The sequence below is a fragment of the Heterodontus francisci genome, chromosome 27, assembly GCF_036365525.1.
Source record: "Heterodontus francisci isolate sHetFra1 chromosome 27, sHetFra1.hap1, whole genome shotgun sequence".
Taxonomy (NCBI): Eukaryota; Metazoa; Chordata; class Chondrichthyes; order Heterodontiformes; family Heterodontidae; genus Heterodontus; species Heterodontus francisci.
In genome coordinates this window covers 33,076,982-33,103,815 of record NC_090397.1, presented here as the reverse complement: position 1 = coordinate 33,103,815, position 26,834 = coordinate 33,076,982, and the positions used below count along the sequence as shown (strand labels likewise).

Here is a 26,834-nt window from a genome sequence, read left to right as displayed (position 1 = left end):
CCATCGACTCTTGCTGCTTTGGCTGGCTCGATAGCGACAAGGTGCTGTCCACTTTCTCTCGTGTCCAAGGGCTTGAGAAGTTTGTCTGCCCTGGAGCAGCGTTGAGACTGTCTCAGGGCTGCTTTTACCATACGCTTACCTTGCCTGCTGACTGGTATCTGCGTTTATTGGGAGTTGTGAAGCAATGGCATCAGTGTTGACTCTGGCCGCTGATGTGGTTGTTGCTCGGCTACTCCCAAGCGACGCAGGAGTTCCCGCGCCTTTTAGCTTGAGTGTGTAAAGTCAATGTTCTCCACCACCTTATAAAGGCGTCCTTCTTCAAGGGACTTGGAGAGCTGTTGCCACACAGTGTCCTGATTTTCTTTGTATTCTTCCAGGAACTGTTTGCTTCCCGGGGTCCAACGAGATGAAGGTTTTTCTGAAGACCCAGGGTACAAATCTGGGGGCTGCCAAATTGAGAAGTTGAGCGAAGCGGTTGTACTTTTCAGGGAGGGGTGTCCTATTTCTTGGCTTTGTTGTCCCTAAGAGAATCCATTTTCCAGTCAGATTTTATTACTTGGACCAGAAGCCCGGTGCCTGGGGCTCGATCGCTTTCTTGACAGCAATAGTTCACAGGTTTTCAAGTTGGAAAACTTACTTTAACAGAAGGGCCACATGAAGGTTGCTGTCTCCCCCTCCAATTAACAGATTGATAGCTCTTTCTCAATTCTGTGGGTGGTGGGTGCATGGTTGGACTAACCTCACCCAGTTTGATACAAGAGCATAAAATCATGTGATCGATAGATTAAGTGAGTGGGCAAAACTGGCAGGTAGATTTCAATGCAGATAAGCGTAAGGTTATCCAAATTGCTGAAAAGCTAGGAATAGCCAAGGTCCAAAGAGATTTTGCAGTCTCTATACACAGATCACGAAAATGTCGTTATCAGGTACAAAAAGGAATAGAGGCTAATGGAATGTTAACCTTTCTAACTGAAGGGCTGGACAGCTACAGCTATGCACAGTCCTGATTAGGCCACATCAGAAGTATCACATACAATACCTGCAGCACATATTCAACAGAAAGTTACTAGGGCACAAACAGATGATGGAGATGTTACATAAACTGGGCTTTTCCCTGGAAAATAGAAGGTTCGGGGGCGCTTTCATTGAAGTTTTTCTGATTTTGAACAAATTGATAGGACAGAAAGAAAAACCTTCCTGCGGTGGTGCAGTTGAGGACAAGTGGGCCTAATCTTAAAATCAGAACCAGGCCATTCAGGAGACATTAGGAAACACTTCTCAACACAAAAGGGTGGTGCAAGCATGGACACATCCACAAAAAGCAGCAGATGCTAGCTCAATTAACTTTAAATCTGAGATCAAAATATTTTTGTGAGCAAAAGATATAAAAGGGATACAGACGCAAATCAGGTGGATAGATGTAAGTTGGAGATCAGCTGTGATTGCAGTGGATGGCAGAAGAGGCTCGAGGGGCTGAATGGTTTATGTGCATTCCTGTGAATCAGAATAGCATTGCGCAGAAGGATGCCACTTGGCCCATCAAGTTTGTGCTGGCTCCATCGAAGAGTAATCCAGTTAGTCCTACTATCTGCCTCTTTACTTACATCTCTGCAATTTTTACTCCTTCAAAATGTTTATCCTATTCCCTTTTAAACACTAATATTGAATCTGTAGCCACTATCCTATCAGGCAGTAAATTCCAAATCCTAACTTATCATTGCATTGACAAGTTTTTTTTTCATATTGCTTCTGGTTCCTTTTTCAATCACCTCAAATCTGTGCACTCTCGTCGCAAAGCTTTCAGCCAATGGAAACAGTTACCATTTATTTACTCCATCTAAAGCCTTCATGATTTTAAACACCTCTTTGAAATCTCCTCTTACCCTTCTCGGCTTTAGGAGAACCCCAGCTTCTCTGGTCCATCCACATAACTGTAATCCCTTATCACAAGAACTATTCTAGGAAAACTCTTCTGTAGCTTATCCAAAGCCTTCACGTCCTTCCTAAAAAGTGAACTGAACACAATACTCCAGCTGGGATCAAACTCGTTTTATATAGGTTGAGTATATCGATGGCCTTTGTACTCTATGCTGCTATTGTCACGAGTTTTTTTTTTAAACTAAGAGGTCTGTGTGCCTTTAAGACTGAGAAAAAGGACTTTCTGTGAACAGTGATTGCTGAGACCTGGTGTTTGAACTGCAGGCGGTAAAACATGTATCCAAGCAACCAGAAAGATTTTATGACTTAAAAACAAGAAATGCAGGAAATACTCAGCAGGTCTGGCAGCATCTATGGAGAGAGAAGCAGAGTTAACATTTCAGGTCAGTGACCCTTTATCAGAACTGGCAAATGTTAGAAATGTAATAGGTTTTAAGCAAATAAAGCAGGAGTGGGGCAAGAGATAACAAAAGGCAAGATGTTGGAAAGAGTGTCACAGAGAATAACTGACCAGGTCATCGAGAAAAGGCAAACGGTATATTAATGGCGTGCTGAAATACAAAGAGTTAGTACAGAGAGGGTGTTAATTGACAGAAAAATGAACAGCCCTGGCCCAAAGTACAACAATGAAAAAATGTGGGTAGGCACATGGTAAAAAAATTAACAATGAAACAAACTAAAATAAAAAAAAGAGGAAAACCTAAATAAAAAAGGGGGCCTGTCATGCTCTGAAATTATTGAACTCAACGTTCAGTCCAGAAGCTGTTCCTCGAGCTTGCGTTGATGTTCACTGGAACACTGCTGCAAGCCTAGGTCAGAGATGTGAGCATAAGAACAGCAGGGGTGGGGGGGGCGGGGGGGGGGGGTGGGGTGGGGTTAAAATGCAAGCAACCGGAAGCTCGGAGTCATGTTTTTGGACTGAGCGGAGGTGTTCCGCAAAGCAGTCACCCAATCTGCATTTGGTCTCCCCAATGTAGTGGAGACCTCATTGTGAACAGCGAATACAGTATACTAAACTGAAAGAAATACAAGTTAATCACTCTTCACCTGAAAGGAGTGTTTGGGGCCTTGGATGGTCAGGAGAGAGGAGGTAAAACGGCAGGTGTTACCCCTCCTGCGATTGCATGGGAAGGTGCCAGAGGAAGGGGATGAGGTGTTGGGGTACTGGAGGAGTGTATCAGAGTGGTGCGGAGGGAACGATCCCTTCGGAATGCTGACAGGGGAGGGGAAGATGCCAGGGTATATATGCTTTATTAACTTTGTTAACCTGTCCACCTCCAGAAATTGGTGCACAAACACCCCCAAGTCTCCCTCTTCCTGCACTCCCTTCAAAATTGTACCATTTAGCATCTACTGTCTCCCCGCATGCTTCCTAGCAAAATATGTCACCTTATATTTTTCTGCATTGAATTTTATTTGCCACAAGTCTGCCCATTCCACCAGCCTATGTCCTCTTAAAAACCATCTTCCTCACTGTTTAGTTCATTTCCAATTTGTGTCATCTGCAAATTTTCCAATTGTGCCCTGTAGCCCTAGTTTAAGTTATCAACTTAAAAAAAAGCGAAATGCAGCAGATGCCGGAAATCAAATAAAAGCAAAAATTGTGGAAACACTCCGGTCTGGCAACATCCGGGGAGAGAGAAATAGCATTAACATTTCAGTTCTGTGACCTTTCCTCTGAACTGTGAGAAGTTAAAAAAGTAACGCATTGAGCATTGAAAGGGGGCAGGGTGGGAACAACAACAAAAAGGAAGGTCTATGACAAGGTGGAGGGCAGGGCAGATTAAATGACAAATGGTTTCATAGTACTAAGCCAAATAGAGTGGTCATGGGACAAGTAAACAAAATGTGCGTCTTAAGGTGTGAATGGCAGGATAGCAGCTATCCGAATGCAAAGTAAAGACATTAAGATAAAAAAACTGAAGCAGCAAAAGAAAAAAAAAAAGGGGGCAGAGGTTGTGATCTAAAATTATTAAACTCCATGTTGAGTTCAGAAGCCTATCAGGTGCCCACTCTTCAGATGAGATGCTGTTCTACGAGCTTGCATTGAGCTTCATTGGAACACTGTAGCAAGCCAAGGACAGCAAAGTTAGAGTGAGAACAAGGCAGAGAATTGAAATGATAGAAAACAGGAAGCTTCGGGTCATGCTTGCGGACTGAACAGAGGTGTTCCGCAAAGCTGTCACCCAGTCTGTGTTTGGTATGCCCAACGTAGAGGAAACCATATCGTGAGCAACAAATACCAGTATAATAAATTGAAAGGAATACAAGTAAACCACTGTTTTACTTGGAAGGCATGTTTGGAGCCTTGGATGGTGATAAAGAAGGAGGTAAAAGGCAGGTGTTGCATCCCCTGCACTCAAACGGAAAGCCACCATAGTGAAGGGAGGGTCTGTTGAGGGTAGATGAGGAGGGAACCAGGGTGTCTCAGAGGGAACAGTCCCTTCAGAATGCTGAGGGGAGGGAAATGTGTGTTTGGTGATGGCGGTATCATGCTGGAAGTGGCAGAAAATGATCCATTGAAGCTGGTGGGATAGGTGGTGAGGACAAGGGGAACCCTATTATGGTTCTGGGAAGGAGGGAAGGGGTAAGAGAAGTGCACAAAATAGAACGGATGAGGATCCTGTAAACCACAGTTTGGGGATGGGGGGAGACACGGGAGGGAAATCTACAGTTGAAGAAAAAGGAAGATCAATTGGAAACACTAGTCTGGAAGTTTGAATCGTCTAAACAGATGCAGCAGAAATGGAGAAACTGGGAGAATGGAATAGGAGTCCTAACAGAAAGTGGTGTGTGAGGAAGTGGAGTCTGTGGGCTTATAGCAAATACTGGTTGATGAGCTACCCCCTGAAATGGAAAAGAAAAAGAAAGAGGAGAGGAAGTGCAAGTTCAGAGGAAGATACGTTAGAGTGAGTGAGGGGAGCAGAGAAATTGAAACAGCTGATGTAACGCCAGCAGTTCTCAATGAAAAGACCGAGATAGGGCAAGAGACTAGAGCGAGTCGTCCAGGTGGAAGAATAATACTGGAGACGGGTAAAAGGTCTGAAGTGCGGCGGAGGAAGACTCTTGGCCAAAGCAACAGGTGTGGAAGCGAAGGAAAAAGAGCTCAACATCATGCCTAGTTCCAAATGGATTGAGGTAGGGGCATAAGGGAATGAAGTTGAGGCCTTTACTGAGGGCAGATCATTCAGAGTCCAAGGGCGGAATAGGTCAGAGGGTATTGTGAATACACAGCAAGGGGTGGGATTTGAAGAAGGGTGGGGTCAGAGGGAAGGGAAAGAGGAGAAGGATCCAAAGGGGTGTTGGTACCCATGAGTTGTCCAAGTTATTACCATACATTAAAAAAAGTCATCCTCGTACTGAACCTTAAGAAACTCTCCTGTACACCTTCGTCCGGTCCGAAAAAACGTTATTCATCACAATACTCACTTTTCTATCCATGCTGCTGCTTCCCCTTCTATGGGCTTCAATTTTCCTAACAAACCTAAGTTGTACTTTATGAAATGCCTTTTTGAAGTCCATATACACATCAAATGCACTGTCCTCACCCACTCTATTAACTCAAAAAAAATTCAATCAAGTTAATCAAAGAATTTGCTCTCAACCAATCCATGCTGGCTGCCGTTTATTTGTCCAAGTGGCTGTTAATTTTCCTCTGATTATTTCTAAAATCTTCCCCACCATTGGGAAATTTGTTCCCAAATCCAATGGAAACTCAAGAACCAAGGGTCCCTGGAGCTAAAGAACAAGATTAGTCAGGCAGTTTATATTTCTAACTTCAGCTGGTGGTCGGTATAAGTGCATGTTTTTATTGTTACTTTCGACCAGTTTTAACAAATTCAACCCTGAAACATGTCTCTTTCCATAGATGGGCTGCACCCCACTCTCGCTGAGTATTTCCAACATTTTAACAATTAACAGTACAACTTAGATTATGGCACATTGCATAAATGCCACTTCCAAGGTGCCAAAGTGGTGCTAAATCAACTTGTCTACAGATTTCTTCAGAACACAAGCTCAGTATAGAATCAGCTCGAGAACACCTGTTCAAAGTGATTCTCTACTGAAGGCTGAGCTGATGAGATTTTACTTGTTAGTAAAATGTCAATGGATTGGTGGGATTTGTTCCAATTTGAATTGGTTCACAAATACAATTCATGTTGACAGAGTCAGAGTCAGTGATTTATGGCACAGGAGGCTGCTATTCAGCCCGAGTCCACACCAGCTCTCCATGGAAATATGCTGTCAATCCCACTCCCCGGCTCCATCCCCATAGCCCTGCAAGTCTGTTCCTCTCAGGTGGCCATCCAACCTCCTCTTGAAGTCATTGATCATCCCCACTTCCACCACCCTTGTGGGCAGCAAGGTCCATGTCATTACCACCCGCTGCGTAAAAAAGTGCTTCCTCATATTATATTCCCTCTGCATCTTTTGCCTAAAATGTTCAATCTGTGTCCCCTAGTCCTTGTACTATGTGTTACTGGGAACAGCTTTTCTTTGTCTAATTTATCTAAGCTTATCATAATGTTGCACAATTCTATTAAATCTCCCCTCAATCTCTTTTGTTCTATGGAGACCACCACCAGCTTTTCCAACCTAACCTTGTAACTAAAATCCTCCATCCTTGGAATCATTCTGGTAAATCTCTTCTGCACCTTCAAAAACCCTCACATCCTTCCTGAAGTGTGCCGACCAGAACGGGACACAATACTCCAGTTGTGGCCTAACCAGTGTTTTATAAAGGTTCAGTATAACTTCCCTGCTTTTGTACTCAATGCCTCTATTTATGAATCCCAAGAACCCATATGCTTTACTGATCACTCTCTCAATATCTCCTGCCACCTTCAAAGATCTATGTACATGCACCCCCAGGTCCCTCTGTTCCTGCACACTCTTCAGAACTGTGCCATTAAGTATATATTGCTTCTCCCTATTCCTTCCGCCAGAATGCATCACCTCACACTTGTCAGTATTACATTCCACCTACCACCTCTCTGCCCATTCTGCTAGCCTAGCTATGCCTGCTGCAGCCAGTTCATATCATTCTCACTGTTTGCCACATATCCAAGTTTGGTGTAGTCAGCAAATTTTGAGATTCAACTCTGTATTCCAAGATCCAAGTCATTTATGTATCGCAAAAAAAGCAGTGGTCCCAGCATTGACCCTTGGGGAACACCAATATCTACCACCCTCCAGTCTGAAAAGCAACCATTTACTACAACTCAGTTTTCTGTCCTTAAACCAATTTTTTATCCAATTGGACACTTACCATCCCATTCCATGAGCTTCAATTTTCTTAACCAGCCTTTCATGTGGTATCTTATCAAATGCTTTCTTAAAATCCATATAAACAACATCCACTACATTCCCATCATCAATCTTCTATGTTACTTCAACAAAAAATTCAATTAGATTAGTCAAGCATGATCTCTGCCTTTTACAAATCCATGCTAGCTATTCTTAAGTAACTCGAACCTCTCCGCGATTATTGTATCTAAAACCATACGCACCACTGATGTTATACTAACTGGCCTGTCGTTGCTAGGACTATCCTTACACCCTTTCTTGAATAAGGGTGTCACATTTGCCACTCTCCAACCCTCTGGCACCTCTCCCTTACCCAGGGATGACTGGAAGATTATGGCAAGTCCTTCTGCTATCGCTATCCCCACTTCCTGGGATGCAAGCCATCTGGACCAGTTGATTTATCTTCTGTAAGCATCGACAGCCTTTTTAGTACCTCCCCCTCTCAATTTTTATCCTATCCATTGCCTCTAGTCTCTCTGCTTCTGCTGATATTTTATCAGCCTCCATTTCCTTAGTGAACACTGATACAAAGTACTCAGTCACTGTATTAGTCTTGCCCAATGCCTCCAGGAATACATTACCCTCTCAATTTCTCATAAACCCCACTCCTCCTCTTTCTACTCGCTTACTATTTACATGCCGGTAGAAGATCTTTGGGTTCCCTTATCTGTTGACTGTCATTCTATTTTCATATTCTCTCTTTGCCAGTCTTATTTTTCTTGTTATGAAAATGGTTTTTTTTGTTAAAATTTTTTTTCAGGAATTCATAGTCAAACTGAAGAAATGTTGGAACAGATTTTTTTTTTCCAAGAGGGTCATCAAGAGGATACTGAAAGAACTGGTTTGGCAACAAAGTTTACTGGTAGTCACATGACAAGTTAAAAATAGAACAGAAACCCTGGTAACTAGGGAAGTTGTGGGCAGAGAGGTCAGTCATGTGCCCCTTGATAGGACAGAACCTCCAGCTCAGCCCAGCCTGTTACATTTCTTTTAAAAGCCTAAAGAGAATTCCCACCAAAGGAGAGAAGACCACAACCCAGCTCAGCTTTTTAGCATTGCTCTAAAAGACCCCGAGAAGTCCACTGTGTCAACTCATCTCGTCTCCTGTCTTTGATGAAAAGCCTGCTAAATTAATTCTCAATGCCATATGAAAAGAACTAAAAGATCCCAGTGACCTGTCTATGTGTAGTCGGAGGCTAGATGTGTATGCCAGTTTTGGGAACACATCTCTCATCTGCTGTTTTCTTCAAAAATGAGCAAGTATTCAGCCCATGTTTTTTCTGTCTGTAATAGACTCGGAACAAATATCCGTTTTATTTTTAGTGAGCGTGCGCAAGAGCGAAAGTGTGTGAGCCAGGGCGAGCGAGCGAGCGAGCGAGAGAGAGAGAGAGAGAGAGAGAGAGAGAGAATGAGAGAGTGACAGAGTGTGTGTGTGTGTGTGTGTGTGTGTGTGTGTGTGTGTGTGTGAGAGCGTGGCGAAGGTAAAAAGGGAACTTGAAAATTTCAAACTGTATTTTTATGCTTTACTTCATTACTTTTTAAGACTTGTTTTATAATTAATGAACAAATTATCAGTTTAAGAAACCTGGTTGGTGTGTTTTATTCTGGAAAAAAATAGAGTAAATGATTGACTGTATTGGTAAGTGGGAAAATTTAAATATATGTTGTGACCTGGGGAGAAGTGGAACTAGAATCAACAGTGCACTCCTCCTGCCTCTGTCGTAACATCCTCGTCACCTCCCCTCTCAACTTATTGTATATGGCTTGGTTCTCACTTGATGAGTTCACCTGACATGCATCATACATCCTTTTTTTTTGTTTCATCATCATCGCGATCTCCCTAGTCAGGCAAGGAGCCCTGTTCTTGGCTCCCCTACCTTTCACCCTTATTGGAATGTTCCTAGCCTGTACCTGAAGTATCTCTTCCTTAAAGATAACCCATTGTTCCGATACAGCTCTCCCTGCCAGTCTTTGGTTCCATTCTACCCTGGCTAGATCCCGTCTCATCGAGTTGAAATTAGCCCTCTTCCAATTTTGTTCCTTGCTTTTTTGCATTACTAGTCTAAACCTTATGGTACGATATCACTCTTACCCAAGTTTTCCCCGACAGACACTTGATCCACCTCATTGCCCAGCACCAGATCCAGCAATGCCTCTTTTCTATTTGGGCTGAGAACATACTGATCGAAGTAGTACTCCTGAACACATTTCAGAAATTCCTCCCCCCTACTTACCCTTTACTCCAAAATTATCCCAATCAATATTTGGGTAATTAAAGTCCCCCAACATCATCACTCTATAGTTCTTGCACATCTGTGATTTCCCTACAGATTTGCTCCTCTCTCTCTCCCCCCTCACTATTTGGACACCCATAGAATACCCCGAGTAGCATGATCATACCTTTTTTGTTCCTCAGCTCTAACCAAATGGATTCTGTCCTCAAAGACACGGGGTGAATTTTATGCTCGAGGTGAAACACTGCTGTCATCCTATCTCAGAACTGAACACTGGCAGAGCAGATATAGAATATGCAACTGCACACTAATACTTCTTTTATTCTGCCTCAACATGCCTTAAGCTTCACCTCAAACTCAGGAGTAGGATCAACGTCTCAGTGATCCCCTTCTCCTTTCCACCCAAGTGATATAGTCAACTTGGACTTAATTATGGGCAGTTCGTTATTGGAGGTTGTAAAAATTGGGGGGGGGGGGGGGGGGGGGGGGTGCTGTTTGCGCAAAATATTCTGATTCAGCACCACTAGTCACACCTGTTAATAAACCTCAAGTATTCTCGAGAAACCCTTTTATTACAAATATGTAATTCAACAGCAGCATGATGGGCGGATCTCTAGAGCACTCCTGCTCTACATACAGAATGAAATAACGCATATGCTGCCACCAGTCTCTTTACAAAAAGGCAAACAGAAAAGCACCATCAAAGCAACAACTGGTGTACTTTACAGAAAATATCCTGTGATCAGAGTACAGTTTCCATCATGACAATTAAGTTTCTCGTTTATCATTTCAGAGTTAATAAGTTACGCCATTTTTTTCTGTGTATGAGTTCACCACCTTTGCTTAAGATACTGAGATGTCTAAAACTTTACAGACTACTCCTGCGAGGCCACAACTCATCGCATGTTAAAAAGATCGGCAAAGGGAAAGCCTGTTCTCTAAAGTCTATGAGAATGCAGGGACGGGTATGGCACACAGGCTACCAAACAATCCAAATGACAAACCAAGTGGAATGCGCAACCCGTCAACATAGAAAGCTTCCAAATATCTTTTTCATATGGCTACGTGAATGGAATGCAGAAATGCTAACCCTTGCAGGTGCAATGAGGACAGCATGAAGTGTTTCAGATTGTTCATCACAAGCCTACTTTTAGATCACTCCAATCATTTTGATAAATGAACATTTTTTTTATATTCTAGTTAACATTCCAAACGTATTCCACATTCAAAATGAAATCAACTCTGACAACATAGAAATAATGATTTTTGTTACAAGGGCCCACGCACACAACAAGCTGGTTTAAAACTACCCAAACATATTTCGTGTTGCATTCTTCAAGTCACAAGAGGAGGAAAGTTTGAACTTGGAGGCACTGAAGAGAAAGGATGGTATGTTAACCTGTTGCATTACACAACATCTTTTGTCTAGGTTTTCTGAAACATTTAGGTGTACAAGCGAAACGGAATAAAATTATAGTTCAATATAGAAGTCACATAAAAATAGATATAAAAAGCTGAAAGTACTTTCAAGATCTGTTTTAACAGTAGAACCAACTGAACAAACCCTACATAAACTTTAGAAAATGAGCCACAAGTTATGAAAAATTATGAAGAGAATTAAGGCTATAATAATTATTGTAAATATCTGTGGATGACAAAGGCAATTGGGCATTGTGGTCCAATCACATGAGCATATAATTACTCCATAATCTAAAACTTGAGTCAGAAGAGGTATTATGCAAAAATATTAGATTATCTTTTGCAAAAAAATAGATTAGTTAGCTTTTAATTTTTTTTAAGAAGTGTCCCACAAATTCTTTTAGATCCAAGTAAAATCAAGTCATAATTGGGAATTGATTCCAGGATCTTGTGCACAAGAGTTACTCAGTCAGCTAATGAACCATATGGTGCTTTAGCAATTACTCAGTGTTCTACAAAAATGCCATGAATGAAATAGATTTTCACCAGACCAGCAACTGGCTAGAATGCCAACACACTTTCTGCCAGTAACAGCATTCCAACCCAAATGCTCTTATGCCGTTTAAGGTAGTGTAAGCTTGCATTTTTAAAAAAGATATGCTTACATTTGAAAGCCTTCAATTCAGCATTTTCCCAAAGGAAGAACAAGTTTAGGAAAAAAAAACACTTCCCCCTCCCCCCTCCCCCCCCAAACCTCGGAAAGTTTCAATTTGAATGCACAAGTAGAAGTGTCAACATAGTTTGATTAAATAGTATTTAATAGTTCAAATTACCTGTTGATCTATCAAGTTCAACTGCACTGGTAGACTTTACAATGTCAGTTTTATTATCTGCTTGTTCCAAACTGTCCAATTGTTCGGGTGGTGTCTCTATTTGTTTGTCCTGCTGCTTCTGTTCTTGTAGTTTGCTGTGAATTTGAAGTACTTTGTTGGCTGTTTCCATTACAACATCTGTATTCAGGTTTTGAGCAGCCATAGCCAAGAGCTCATCATCGTCATCACCAACATCCCAGGCGTCACTTGTAATACTCTCAAACTCTTGGAAAGTTGTAACCTTCTTTGTCCTCATAGATAAAGATTGTGGCTTTGAATTTGTTTTAAGTAAGCTGTTGGCAAAAGAAAATTGGTATTGCATCACATCACTGTTTCTCATACATATTAAACATGGTTTCAGATACTTTTTTTTAAAATAACAGGATTGATGGCATATGCGCACTCCGTGTTATGGTGTGGATTTCCATTTTCCCATTCCAACTCTTGTTGAATTTTGGCACTCAAGATCAGCGCCGAAGAATTATTTGCTGTGCTCTTGGATATTGTATGAAGTGTATAGTTTTGATCAAAACTAACTGGTAGAATATCATTTACCATTAAAATCTCAACCACATGTCACCAATTAGCAAGTACACTTCCATCATTACACTAAGAAAAATCAAAGACCAAAAAACATTAGTCAAACTTTCACAGATCATACTTGTATCCAAACTCAATTTTCTGGCTCCTCAGATATATTAGGATCTATTTAAAAAGAGGCTGCGTTTGTTGACACACTCGGATGACGTGAGCAATCGGTCTACTAGGACCGAGTGATTTAAAAATGAGAATCTTCTTAAAATCAAATGTTATGAAAGACCTCTGCTCTCTGAAGATTTTGTTCATCCAACTGGATTTTCACATGGTAAATCTGGAAGTATTGCACAATGAAACTGAACAGACATTGTACAAACACAGGATGTCCATTTGCAAATAGGTGTAAAAGAAATCATTTTGTCACTCAATGATTGAAGCAGATCTCAACAAAGTTAGTCTAATACTGAATACATCTCAAAGCCAGTTGGTGCAATTTGAATCTAGTTATGCTAATCTAGCATAGGTCATTGGTGGTGCCATACTTGGAACCTATGTTCTGAGCACCCAGCTTTCAAAGGGACCCAATGCACTGAGAAAGATTCTAAAGTTAAGAAAAGCTGAGCTTGTTTTATCCCAAGGTTGGAAAAAGAATTCCCTCAACCCCTAGGGCAGTGTAACAGACTCTCAAAGAACAAGGAAAGGTGGATAAATATTTATTTCATTGTAAGCTTGATGATCCTAAGTCATGTAATTGAACATAAGCCAAGATAGTTTAAAACCTGATGCCTCGTGTGCTATGACCACCTTTTACTGAGGTCAATAGTCCAAGATTTAAAAAAAAAGAGTTGTAAGAGGTCGAACTTCTCCCACTAAATGTGCTGTTGGTGGGCACGGGGGTGGGAGGAGCAACATATGAAAAAGCATTTGGAAGAAGCAAGTGCAGTTTTTATTAAAATACGGATATTCCACAAGTTTAAGAACATATGAAATAGGAGGAGCCGACCATACGCCCGTCAAGCCTGCTCCACCATTCAATGTGATGGCTGATCCTGGGCTTCAACTCCACACTCCCACTCGTTCCCCATAACCATCAATTCCGAGACACCAAAAAATCTATCGATCCCAGCCGTAAATATATTAGACAATGGAGCATCCACTACCCTCTGGGGTAGAGAATTCCAAAGATTCACAACCCTTTTAGTGAAGAAATTTCTCATCTCATTCCTAAATGATCAGCCCGTTATCCTGAGACTGTGCCATGTTTTAGATTCCCCAGCCAGTAGAAACAACCTTTAAGTGTCTACCCTCTCAAGCCCTTCAGAATCTTGTATGTTTCAATGAGAAAACCTCATTCTTCCAAACTCCAGACAATTTTGGCCCAATTTACTCAACCTCTCATCATAGGACAACCCTCTCATCCCAGGGACTAATCTAGTGAACCTTCGCTATAGTGCTTCCAGTGCAAGTCTTTCCTTCCTTAAATATATGCATACAGTATTCCAGATGTAGACTCACCTAAAACCTGTACAACTGTAGCATTACTTCAATTAACTTTGAATATTGAGAAGAAAATCTGCAGAATTCTCCCTCAGAAGAAGTAATAAGGTGGACTATGGAGAGTACCAAGAAGAAATCAGAACCCTGAGTCCAAATACATTTTCTTGCTCCATGATTTATATGAACCTTATTCAGAAACCGTGGATGTTGTGGAAAATAGCAAAGTCAGATGATCTGGTAGTATGCTCCAAGGTTGGGTTAAGACATTGTGTCTGGATAGTGATTATCACTTGAAATTCGTGTTTATGAACAACAAATGCAGAATGTACTCAATCCTTATAAATGCTCCAATATTGCCACTTCACCACAGCCGCCAATATCTATTGTATTCCCACTTAAAAACTAAGTTTTTATTTTTATAGTGCCTTGCACTTAATTTAACAATTGAAATCCTTTCACAATTATTTTAAAAATGTAAAAATTTAAGTGACACTTGGGTTTATCCATAATGAACAGACAAGTCATGGCCAAAGTCCAGTCCATTCTTCCCTCGAACCATTGTTCACAAAGAAAATCTCTTAGTTCAGAGACCCTCATATCCCACTTCAACAGTTCACATATCATTATCCAAATCCCACAGCTCAGAGGCAGTATCTCCATGTTACCACTCCCACCTTCCAAGATCAAACAGGAACTTACTATCAAAATTCAACCTCTTTCAAGATCTGTCTAGCTGAAACCAGCTTAACATTTAGTACCAAATGCATGGAAAAAAACATTTCCCCCAAAATATACTTTATTCATAAAAATCTGCAAAAAATACATTACAAAACAGTTCCAAAAAGCACCAAGTCAAACAATGCAAAGAGTGCAAAATGGATCAGTTTCCTTCAAAACAGGAATGAGTTGCCTCACAACCCTTCCATTTCATTTTACAGCAAACAAATATTTTCTGGATACAGTTCGAGGGGTTTTCCATGGATCCAGCCCCTCAGTTCACCTTGGTGGGGGGACCATACACTGTGGTCTTTCCCCATTGAGTCTTTGCCGCAGCTGCCCCAAGCTTTAGTGCATCCCTCAGCACGTAGTCCTGGACCTTGGAATGTGCCAGTCTGCAACATTCAGTCGTGGTCAACTCTTTGCGCTGGAAGACCAGCAAGTTTTGGGCAGACCAAATTCACCGAATTGATAGTCCTCCAGCAGCAGTTGATGTTTATCTCAGTGTGCGTCCCTGGGAACAGCCCGTAGAGCACAGACTCCTGTGTTACAGAGCTGCTTGGGATGAACCTCAACAAAAACCAGTGCATCTCTTTCACACCTGTTTTGCAAAGACACATTCCAGAAAGAGGTGGGCAACCGTCTCTCCCCCTCGAGGGCATTGTGCGGAAGGTGTGAGACTCCGAGCATGCAGGAAGGATCTGACGGGGAGGGCTCTTCTCACCACCAGCCAAGCTACATCTTGGTGCTTGTTTGAAAGTTCTGGTGATGAGGCATTCTGCCAAATGACTTTGGCAGTCTGCTCGGGGATTCATCTGACAGGATCACCATCTCCTTTTCCCGTAGTGCCTTGAGGACATTCCGTGCAGACCACTGCCTGATGGATTGGTGGTCAAAGGTGTTTTTCTGCAGAAACTTTTCCATGAAGGATAGGTGGTACAGCACGGTCCAACTGGATGAAGCGTTCCGCAGCAATGTGACCAGGCCCATCCTTTGCAACACCGGGAACAGATAGAACCTCAGCACGGAGTGACACTTGGTGTTTGCGTACTGGGGATCTACGCACAGCTTGATGTAGCCGCACACAAAGGTGGTCATCAGGATGAGGGCGACGTCGGGTACATTTTTCCCGCCCTTATTCAGAGGTTTGAACACCGTGTCCCTCCAGACCCAGTCCATTTTGGATCCCCATATGAAGCAGAAAATGGCTCGGGTGACCACCACGGCGCAGGAGTGGAGTATGGGCCAGACCTGTGCCTCGTACAGCAACAACATGAGCGCCTCGCATGTTGCATTCCCAGCACTGATATTCTCACCTTGCTGAGCTGAAGTCCACCAGTCGAAGAAACTTACAAGAAAATACATGACACGTTAAAGAAAAATGGCCCTCCATAAACAGAGTATCCAGCAGCGCAATTTTTGCTAATATTGTGCAAGATGATGTATAAACACAAGGTTCGAATAGTATAGTGGAATAGCTTCATTTATATAAATAGAATAATCTTCACACCTACTTTGCATGTAACAGAGGATCAAATGGAGGATGCTGAGCTCCGTATACATGTTGTATACTGCAAATAAAAGAACAAATCATTATCAGTAAACAATGTGTCACATAAAAATCAATCAGCAATTCTGCATTATTCAAATACACATGACTGCACGGTGTTAACTAATATTAAAACAAGATATCGGAGACCTAGAATGTCTAAATTTCTTTTTGTAGGCTATTTACATACTCAAAAGGCTCTTGAGCCACATACAAAAAGCTATGTACACCACCAGCAACAGCTTAAGATGGCTCAGGGTTTATTAACATGTTCACATCCTTTTGATTCTTTGACATTTTCCCTTCCTCTCTTTCTCCCCCCCTCCCCCACCACCACCCCAACCATGTTCAAATTAACACCCCTTTCTCCCTTTTTCCTCACCCAGTTTGAGGATACACTCGAGCTCCCCATGCATTAAAAACTGGCACCAATGTTCCCTTTAAGGTGCACCTCCGTGCAGCAACCAGGATTTTTTTTGTGCAGGCCAAATCCCAGTCCGCCCCTTTAAAAAGACCCGCACATTTAAATGAATAGGCTGTGCGTAACCTAACATATTTAGAGGGAACGGTGACTGGAACTCTCTCCCTCCTCCAAATGCCTGTTATCATTCTCATCTTGCCTAAAATTTCAAACAGACATTCTTTCCCACATTCCCATCCATTGATACGCTTGTATTCGTGTCCTTCTCCTTACCCAGCCAGGATTCTTCAGCAGACAGCAATCTATTAAGACTTAGTATAAATTGTAAAACAAGGTAAAGTCATGTGGTTTTATTTCTGAAATAACGCTAGATATAATCCAAAGTCAAATTTTGAAAAGACAAGCTGCAATTAAACCAATGGAATTATATATAGAGAAAAAACAAGTTGCATTCTCCTTTAGCCATGCCCCCCACCCCCCCTGCCGACAAAGCCCTTTTTGAAGCCTCTGATTCAGATCAGGGCATGCTTCGGAGATCTAACAAAGGTACTACATAAATGCAAGTTCTCTTGTTGGTACCATTATTCTTGTGTAAACAACGAAATACAGTGCTCAAGATTCCTTGACCAAGGTCAGCAAGCCCTCCCTTCATTTGATGTGCACACATGTGCAATTTCAAGCATGCGCCATTGGATAGCTATCAGGGCTAAACACCATGACCAAGTCCCAACACTGCTCACCATGGCTTGAAACAGACTGACACAATATTGGTATCCTGATTCCAACATGAACGATACTATTCAAAAAGCTCGAACTGTCCTTTTCAGAGAAAAATATGGTCAGAGATAATTCAAAAATTATTTAAGGTTGATCGCATGATCAATCACACTAGCTCAGAAGTTATACCTCTAATATTGAGTTACTATACTGACACAAAAAAAGTTAAAATTACAAATCTCTCACCAACGTGCTAAATGAGTATTTCCACATCAAATAAGCATTGCACCAAGGTTATAATAGTGAATGTGGGCAGGCTAAGTGAATTACAATTGTTTATTTGTACCCAACCTCTGCTTCAACCCACTTTTCAGACAGTGTCTGGTAGAGTATCACACACAATAGGCTGACTGTCAAGTTATTCCAGAATAATTTACATGGCTGAATTATGGCATATTTATACTCAATTTATTTTTTTAATAACACATACATTTTCTTTACCCCAGTTCCTTTCTGATTTGCTCTCCACTAAAGTCATTGTAATGTAGGTATAAGCCTCCTTTATATAGAGATGCTATGGTTCCCTGAAAGCAAAGAGATGGAAGATATTTTGCAGGCTGTAGATTATTAGATAGCCCAAAATTGGGAATTCTAGAGAAAGAGCCAAATCCAATTACACAGGACACCACTAAAGTTGAATCAAGTATTAGAAAAGACTATCTAAAAATCACTTAGTGATTAGGTGACATCAAACAACAACTTACATTTATATAGCACCTTCAGCATATAAAATGACTCAAGGCACTTCACCGAAGAATTACCCAACAACATTTGACACTAGGCCATATAAGGAGGTATTAGGGCAGATGACCAAAAGTGTGGACAAAGAGGTAGTTTTTAAGAAGCGCCTTAGAGGAGAGAAGTAGAGATGTAGAGCAGTTTAGGGAGGGAATTCCACGGTTCTGACAAAATATCACCAGCCTGAAACTTTAGCTCTATTTCTTTCTCCACAGATGCTGCCTGACCTGCTGGGTGTTTCAGGCATCTTTTGTTTTTATTCCAGAACTTTGAGCCTAGGCAGTTGAAGGCACAACAGCCAACAATGGAGCAATTAAAATCAGGGAAGCACAAGTGGCCAGAATTGGAGGAGCACAGAGATATGAGGGTTGTAAGACTCGAAAAGGTTACACAGATAGGGAGGGCAAGACCATGGTGAAAAATTTGAAGACAAGGTTAAGAACTTTAAAATTAAGGCATTGCTGGACCAGGAGTCTCAGGGAAGTGAGAGACCCTGGAGTGAATGTCCACAGATCCATGATGGTAGCAGGACAGGTCGATACGTTGGTTAGGAAGGCATCTGGAATCCTTTCCTTCATTAGCCGATGTACAGAATACAAGAGCAGGGAGATAATGCTGGAACTGTATAACTCATTAGATAGGCCACAATTTGGAGTAGTGTGTGTAGTTCTGGTCACCTCATTACAGAAGGGATGTATTTGCATTGGAAAGAGCACAAAGCAGATTAGAGGATGTTGCCAGGACTGGAAAAATGCAGTTATGAGAAAATTTGGGATAGGCTGGGATTGTTCTCCTTGGAAGAGAGGAAGTTGAGGGGAGATTTGATTGAGATGTACAAAATTAAGAGCCTAGATAAAGCGGAAGGGAAGGGCCTTATTTACCTTAGGGAGGTCAGTGACTAGGGGGCATGGATTTAAAGTGATTGGTATAAAGATTAGAGGGGAAATGAGGAAAAGTTTATCCACTCAGAGGGTGGCAGAGGTCTGGAACTCACTGCCTGCAAAGGTAGTAGCGGCAGAAACGCTCAACTCATTCAAAAGGAGTCTGGATATGCATTTCAAGTGTCGTAACCTGCAGAGGTATGGACCAAATGATGTAAAGTAGGATTAGGTTGGGTGGCTTGTTTTTCAGCCAGCACAGACACAAAGGGCCAAGTAGCCTCTTTCTGTGCCGTAGACTTTCTATGATCCTGTGGGATTAGAGGAGATTACATCAGTATGAAAATTAGCATGAACAATTTTTTTAAACTCAGACATACTCATGCCCAACACTGAAATTTATAGTCCCCCACCCCCCCCCCCCCATTTGCCACAATGCCCTTTGCAATGTCCATCCCAATACAGTTCAAAAATAGCATTCCCAACGAATTGCAATTTTTTTAAATTAAAAATTAAACTATCAATACAAAGCCTTTAAAAAAATGTGCAGACTTTGATGCCCCAACTAGTTTGTAAGCCCCACCACCTAAGTCAAAAATGATGTGCAAGACAGTCTTTGCAAATAATAATTTGCTGTGAGGCAATGGAAACAATGAGACAGACAGATTTGCAAACAGGTCACTGTAGACCCATCATTGAAGTACAACCTCACATAACAGCGATCAGATCTCTACATGAACATCATTGTAAGCATCATTACCATTCATGCAAAGATTTAACCTAAGAAAATTTGCATGTTACTATTTTCTCAGGATGGGACCTTCAGGTGCTACAAGAACTGATTTTTCGACTTAACAGTAGAAAAATTGATGTACCTTTCAAAACGCAGGCAGGGGTGGGAAGAAAAAAATGTTGTTGAAGTTATGGGCACAATAAGGAAGCACTAAACTGTAAAAGGCCAGCATGGAAGTGCATTGCGTAGTGTGTTGCTGCACTACAGAGTCCAGAGTGGCGAAATCCAATTATTGGTCTGTATTGAGTTAGTTGACCTTATTGAACAGCAGTGAAAGCACCACACTTAGTCTCATTGCCCAGAGAAAAAAGGAGGAAATTACTATTCACTGACCCCTTAGAATGCACAAGTGAACACAAAAATCAAGATTAGCTCCTCCGCTTCATAATCAACTATTACTTAAGGTTCAGACTCATATGAATAGTAGTATGTGAGGCACGAGAGACTGCTGACACCCACAGAAATTGGACCGATTCCTGACTCTTGCCTTAAATCAGCCAAGTGCAGCATCTTACTCTTCCAATATGCCACAGAACAAAGTAGTATCACAGAAATTAATTGCTAAATATTTGCCAGTCAATATGAAAATACAGGGAAGAAATTAAGTGTATTCTCGCTCCTCGGTACAGTCAGTTATCCAGCAGAATTACTTTGTGGCTGGAATCAAGTTATATGCAATTTTTTGATCAGAGAAAATGGAGATGTCGTGGAAGCTAAAGAAACAAAAAAATACATAAATTTATGGAATGGGCTGTCCTGTTCGAAAATGTAATTTCAGCAGCTTGTAAATGGAGGAATGCAATGAGATTAGGAAGAAAGCTAAAAAATAGTTTGTAAAAGCAAAAAGGCAAAAAAATTGTAATGGTGTGCATTCGAACAGAAATAGCATCTACAACACTGTCACTTTTCCAGATTTCAAATGCAGTCTTCGAAGCAGAATTTGACAGATACTGTTCCAATAACGAAAATTAAGCAAAAACTACCCCAAACCATAACGCTCCTTCAAACTACAAATTTGTTGCTCAGACGTAAAATCAGATATATGTCAAAATTTCAGAACGCATTTTGTTGGATATATCAAAGGAAGCATTTATTTTACATGTTGGACCCCAAGTCGGCCATTCAGTCCCTCTAACCTATTCAACTATTCAATTAGAACATGGCTGATCTATATTTGACTCAATTTACCCAGAGAGTACAGGGAAACCTCTCTCTTATTTTGTCATCAATGTTATGTGCCTCAGAGACATGGACAACAAACAAAGAGACTATTGATGACCTGAAAGCACGAGGTGTGGACATATTGGAAGATGTTCCACATATCATACACAGACAGAAAGGCTAATGACGGAAATGATTGGAGAAAAGAAGAAATTCGTGCATAATACCAATGAGAGAGAGAAACAATACTTTGGTCACATCATTAGAGCAGAAGGTAGACAGAGATAATTATTGGAAGGAAAGATAGACAGAAAACAAAGGAGAGGGAAGCAGAGAAGAAAACGGACGACAGATACAATGGACTGGATGCAGATGACCAATGCAGAATGCGCAAGGACAGACAGATGTGAAGAACAATGGAAGTCAACCTTCTGGGAAGATGATGACACCAACGAACGAACAAAAAACAGGGAAAAGGCACTATGTCAATTCATTGTGAATGGATCAAAAAAGGCAAGAAAAAGCAATTACAGCAGTAGAGAGTCTTCATCTTTCCTCTCAAAGTGGATGAGGTGCAACAACTACCGATCAAGAAAAACATGGCATTCGTTCTCTGCTTTATACAACTAATTTACTGTATTTGTTATCAAGTACTTTGCCCACAGAGATGAGAGTAGGATCAAGAGTGACTTGTGATTAATTTAGTCACATATCATTCATATAGTTATTTTCCATTTACATCATATGCTACATCTATATCTGCAGAATTAATACTTTAGTCATTTTTACCACTGCCATCCACAACAAGAAATAAAAGTTGTCAGCAGGGGCCAGGATCAGAACACGAAAGGAGGAAGAATTTAGAGTTGATAGTATAGGAGATGAACTAACAGGCATTCAAGTTGCAGGTGTCTTATCCATGCATTCACATTAGCCCAGTGTTGAATCCTACCCAAAATGTGTCTCATTAGTCACTGTGCCAACTGCAGTATTTGACCTGGAAAAAACTCTTCTAATTCACTTGCAACTACACTTTCAAACCTCAATTGTCGATCGTCTGGCCCTCCATTCACCAGAACATGTCTGCAGCTCCTGATCTGCTCAACTCCATCCTCACATTCTCCTTTAATGCCATAATCCCCATTAAAGCCATTACTCTCTCTCACCATCCACTCAGCACTTCTGGCCGAAGATGACTGAAAATGCTTCAGCTTTGTCTTTTGCACCGACCTGCTGGGCTCCACCATCGTTGAAGATGGTGATGTTTGCGGCGCCTCCTCCTCTGGTTAGCTGTTGAATCGTCCACCACCATTTAAGAATGGACGTGGCAGGATTGCAGATTTTTGATGTGCTGCGTTGGTTGTGGGATCACTTAGCTCTCTATAACATGCTGCCTCCATTGTTTGATATGCATGTGGCCCTGTGTTGTCGCTTTGCCAAGTTGGCATCTAATTTTTAGGCATGCCTGGTGCTGATCCTGACATGCTGTCCTAAACTACTCATTGAACCAGGGTTGGTCCCCTGGCCTGATGGTAATGGTCGCGTTGAGGGATACGCCAGGCCACAAGGTTACAAATTGTTACCTCTGAACTTGACTATTCCAACACACCTCTGGCAGCCTTCCACGTTCTACTCTCCTTAAATATGTGGTCATTCAAAACTGCTGTCTGTGTCATAAATTGCACTAAGTCCCATTCACCCATCATCCCTGTGCTCACTGACCTCTATTGGCTCCCGACTAAGCAAAATCTCTATTTTAAAATTTTCATCCTTGTTTTCAAATCCCTCCATAGCCTCACCCCTCCTCATCTCCAATCCCCTCCAGCCTACAACCTCAAGATATCTGCCCGACTCTAATTCTGGCCTCTTGAGCATTCTTGATTTGAATCGCTCCACCTTTAGTGGCTGTACCTTCAGCTGCCAAAAGTCTCAGCTCTGGAAATCCTTCCCTAAACCTTTCAATCTCTCTTCCCTCCTTTAAGACGCTCTTCAACACCTACCTATTTGACCAAGCTTTTAGACATCTGCCCCAATTCCTCCTAATGCAGCCTGGGGTCAAATTTTGCTTTGTAATGCCAAGAGACACCTTAGGACATTTTACCATGTTAAATGCACATTATAAATTCAAGTCTCTGTTGTTGCTGTCCTTAATGGAAAACACATTAGATATAAAGGCAATCCATACTCTTTCGATCATATGAATAATTTCAAGCCATTCCATCAAATACACCTGAAATAGCCCCAAGAACCCCTTAGATCTGCTCCAAATCATGCACTTGGCCCCTCTCAGTCACTAATAATTAGTATAATTAATGCATGATGAAATTGAAGACAGCCCACAAAAACAAAGTGCAACTGTATCTTACCAATATTCCAAAACAGAAGAAAGCAACACATTAATTATAAAAATGCAAGCCAAGCTGCCACTCAATACCAATAGCATTACTAATAAAACAAAACACAGCCAGAGTTACACCCTGAAGCCGAGTGTCTCAATCCCTGCCCTTGGCTGCAGCCACATGCTCCTTCCTACCTTCTATATGAGGTTTTGGTTGCCTCAGCAAATATGACAACAGACCCTAGTCCTGCAATTTCTGAAGACTGGATTATAATCAGCAGCGAGTCAAGATTTTTAGCCCCAATTGTGGGTCTCTGCAGCAAGTGAGTGAAAAGGGGAAAGTATGAAACATACTGACAGACATAAATAAAGATGAGAAACAGGAGTTGTGTGAAAGGCAGAGAACCAGACACAACAAAAAAAGACAGAATACACATGATGAGGAAAACAGAAGCTGTGCAGGAGTATAAAAGAGCAGAAACAAGGAGACTCTCTTGCACAAAATGATACCAAGAGGCTAACCAGAGATTGAAAAGACAAATGTGTGAAGCAAAGATAAGGTTGCAGACAAAGGCAGAGGGGGGGAAAAAGGTCAAATGGCCGGCACAGTGGTTCGCACCGCAGCCTCACAGCGCCAGCAACCTGGGTTCAGTTCTGGGTACTGCCTGTGCGGAATTTGCAAGTTCTCCCTGTGACCGCCGGGTGCTCCGGTTTCCTCCCACAGCCAAAGACTTGCAGGTTGATAGGTAAATTGGCAATTGGAAATTGCCCCTAGTATAGGTAGGTGTTAGGAGAATTGAGGGAAGGTGGGGATGTGGTAGGGAATATGGGATTAATGTAGGATTAGTATAAATGGGTGGTTGATGGTCAGCACAGACTCAGTGGGCCGAAGGGCCTGTTTCAGTGCTGTATCTCTCCATGACTAAATAAAAAAAAAGCAGTCGACGAACCCAGCAAATTTTCCTTTCAAGTATATATCCAATTCTCTCTTGAAAGTTACTGTTGAAATTGCTTCCATCATCCCTTCTGGCGGTGCATTCCAAATCATGACTCGCTGCATAGAGAGAGAATGCCCCTCTGATTCCTTTGCCAATTAGCTACCCACTTACCAATGTAAATAGTTTTCTCCTTATTTACGTCATCAAAACCTTGATAATTTCGAACACCTCTTAAATCTCCCCTAACCTTGTCTCCTCTTAGGTGAGCAATCCCAGCTTCTCTGGTCTCGCCGAATAAATTAAGTCCTTTGCCACTGTTTGCACTTGGATTTATTTGCTGTTTTGTCCTTGTCCTGTTTGAATTTCACAGACCAGGTTGTTTGTAAAGGCCTTGCGAGATAAATTCGCAACCTCTCTAAAGTCTCAAAATTGGCACACTGCTTGTCCGACAGAGAGGACTGAACAAGCAGAAACTTCCTTCCACTAAATACTGGGATCACAAATTACGTTCCCTAGCCACCAACTCCAACCCTCTCCCTGGCAATTGTCTAAAGCTGAACCAGATGGTTCGCAACCTCGGTGTCATATTTGGCCGAGATAAAGGTACCAACCACATAGTCACACCATCCCTAAGACCACCTATTTCAACCTCTAGCCTCACCCAACCCCACCCCTCCTTCAGCTCATCTGCTGCTAAAGCCCTCATCCCTACCTTCGTTGCCCGTCAGTTTGACTATTCCAATGCACTCCTGGCTGGCCTCGCACATTCTAACCTCCTTAAAACTTGGTCATCCAGAACTCTGCTGCTCCCAAGTCCTTACTCACACCAAGTTCCTTTCACCCATCACCCCTGTACTCGCTGATTCCCAGTTAATCAATGCCTCGATTTTAAAATTCTCATCTTGTTTTCAAATCTCTCAATGGCCTGGCTCCACCCTCTCCGACCCTCCAATTCTGGTCTGTTGAGCATCCCTGATTTTAAAGCATCCATGCAGTCATGCATTCAGCTGCCAAGGCCCTAAGCTCTCAAGTTCCCTCTCTAAACCTCTCCACTTCTCTTTCCTCCTGTAAGACACTCCTTAAAAACCTACCTCTTTGGTCAAACTTTTGATCATCTGGCCTAATATCACTTTTCTTAGCTTGGTGTCAAATTTTAATGCTCCTGTGAAGCACCTTGTGATGTTTTACGATGTTAAAGATACCATATAAATACAAGATTTCAAATCAGAACAGAAGTTGGTTAATCAGCAACTAGATATATGCAAATTAATTGGAACATGGGTTTAAATTTAACACATTCGGCTCCAAATGTTTCATGAATGTAACTATGCAGCTCCGAAAAACAAAAAGGTTGGACAGACCACCTATGTACTAACGTACGGTAATTCTAATTTTTCTTTTATTCATTCATGGAATGTGGGGGTTGCTGGCTAGGCCAGCATTTATTACCCATCCCCAATTGCCCTGGAGAAGGTGGTGGTGAGCTGCTTTCTTGAACTGCTGCAGTCCATGTGAGGTAGGTACACCCACAGTGCTGTTAGGAAGGGAGTTCCAGGATTTTGACCCAGCAACAGTGAAGGAACGGCAATATAGTTCCAAGTCAGGATGGTGTGTGACTTGGAGGGGAACTTGCAGGTGGTGATCCCATGCATGTGCTGCCCTTGTCCTTCTAGTTGGTAGAGGTTGCAGATTTGGAAGGTGCTGTCTAAGGAGGCTTGGTGCGTTGCTGCAATGCATCTTGTAGCTAAAACACACTGCTGCCACTGTGCGTCGGTGCTGGAGGGAGTGAATATTTGTGGATGGAGTGCCAATCAAGCGGCTGCATTGCCCTGGATACTGTCGAGCTTCTAGAGTGTTGTTGGAGCTGCACCCATCCAGGCAAGTGCAGAGTATTCCATCGCACTCCTGACTCGTGCCTTGTAGATGGTGGACAGGCTTTGGGGAGTCAGGAGGAGAGTTACTCACCACAGGATTCCTAGCCTCTGATCTGCTCTTGTAGCCACGGTATTTATATGGCTAATCCAGTTCAGTTTCTGGTCAATGGTAACTCCCAGGATGTTGATAGTGGGGGATTCAGCCATCGTAATGTCACAATGTCAAGGGGAGATGGTTATTGCCTGGCACCTGTGTTGCGCAAATGTTACTTGCCACTTAACAGCCCAATCCTGGATATTGTCCAGGTCTTGCTGCATTTCTACACGGACTGCTTCAGTATCTGAGGAGTCACGAATGTTGCTAAACATTGTGCAATAATCAGCGAACATCCCCACTTCTGACCTTATGATTGAAGGTCATTGATAAAGCAGCTGAAGATAGTTGGGCCTAGGACACTACCCTGAGGAACTCCTGCAGTGATGGCCTGGAGCTCAGATGACTGACCTCCAGCAACCACAACGATCTTCCTTTGCGCTAGGTATGACTCCAACCAGCGGAGAGTTTTCCCTCTAATTCCCATTGACTTCAGTTTTGCTAGGGCTCCTTGATGCCATACTCGGTCAATTGCTGCCTTGATGTCAAGGGCAGTCACTCTCCCCTCACCTCTTGAATTCAGTTCTTCTGTCCATGTTTGAGCCAGGGCTGTAATGAGATCAGGAGCGGAGTGGCCCTGGAGGAACCCAAACTGAGCGTCACTGAGCAGATTTATGCTAAGCAAGTGCCGCTTGATAGCACTGTCAATGACACCTTCCATCACTTTACTGATGCTGGAGAGTAGACTGATG

The 26,834-nt window shown here is 42.1% G+C and overlaps 1 protein-coding gene across 9 annotated transcripts in view; it reads right to left on the bottom strand.

Moving 5' to 3' along the window:
- The window catches only part of tbc1d22a (TBC1 domain family, member 22a), a 534,956-nt gene that overhangs the window by 505,772 nt on the left and 2,350 nt on the right, over window positions 1-26,834 (bottom strand). For 8 of the 9 annotated variants that reach the window (XR_010977650.1, XR_010977651.1, XM_068059134.1 and 5 more), the window contains exons 2-3: window positions 16,036-16,092; window positions 11,732-12,063 (exon numbers count right to left, since the gene is read on the bottom strand). Coding sequence is in view for 7 of the 9 variants with exons in the window: in XM_068059134.1 (XP_067915235.1) it covers window positions 11,732-12,063; window positions 16,036-16,092 (389 nt within the window). In the remaining 2 variants the exon portion in view is untranslated. Of the gene's footprint in view, window positions 1-11,731; window positions 12,064-16,035; window positions 16,093-17,698; window positions 17,793-26,834 lie in introns of all 9 variants that reach the window. The other variant, XM_068059138.1, reaches the window with a different exon arrangement.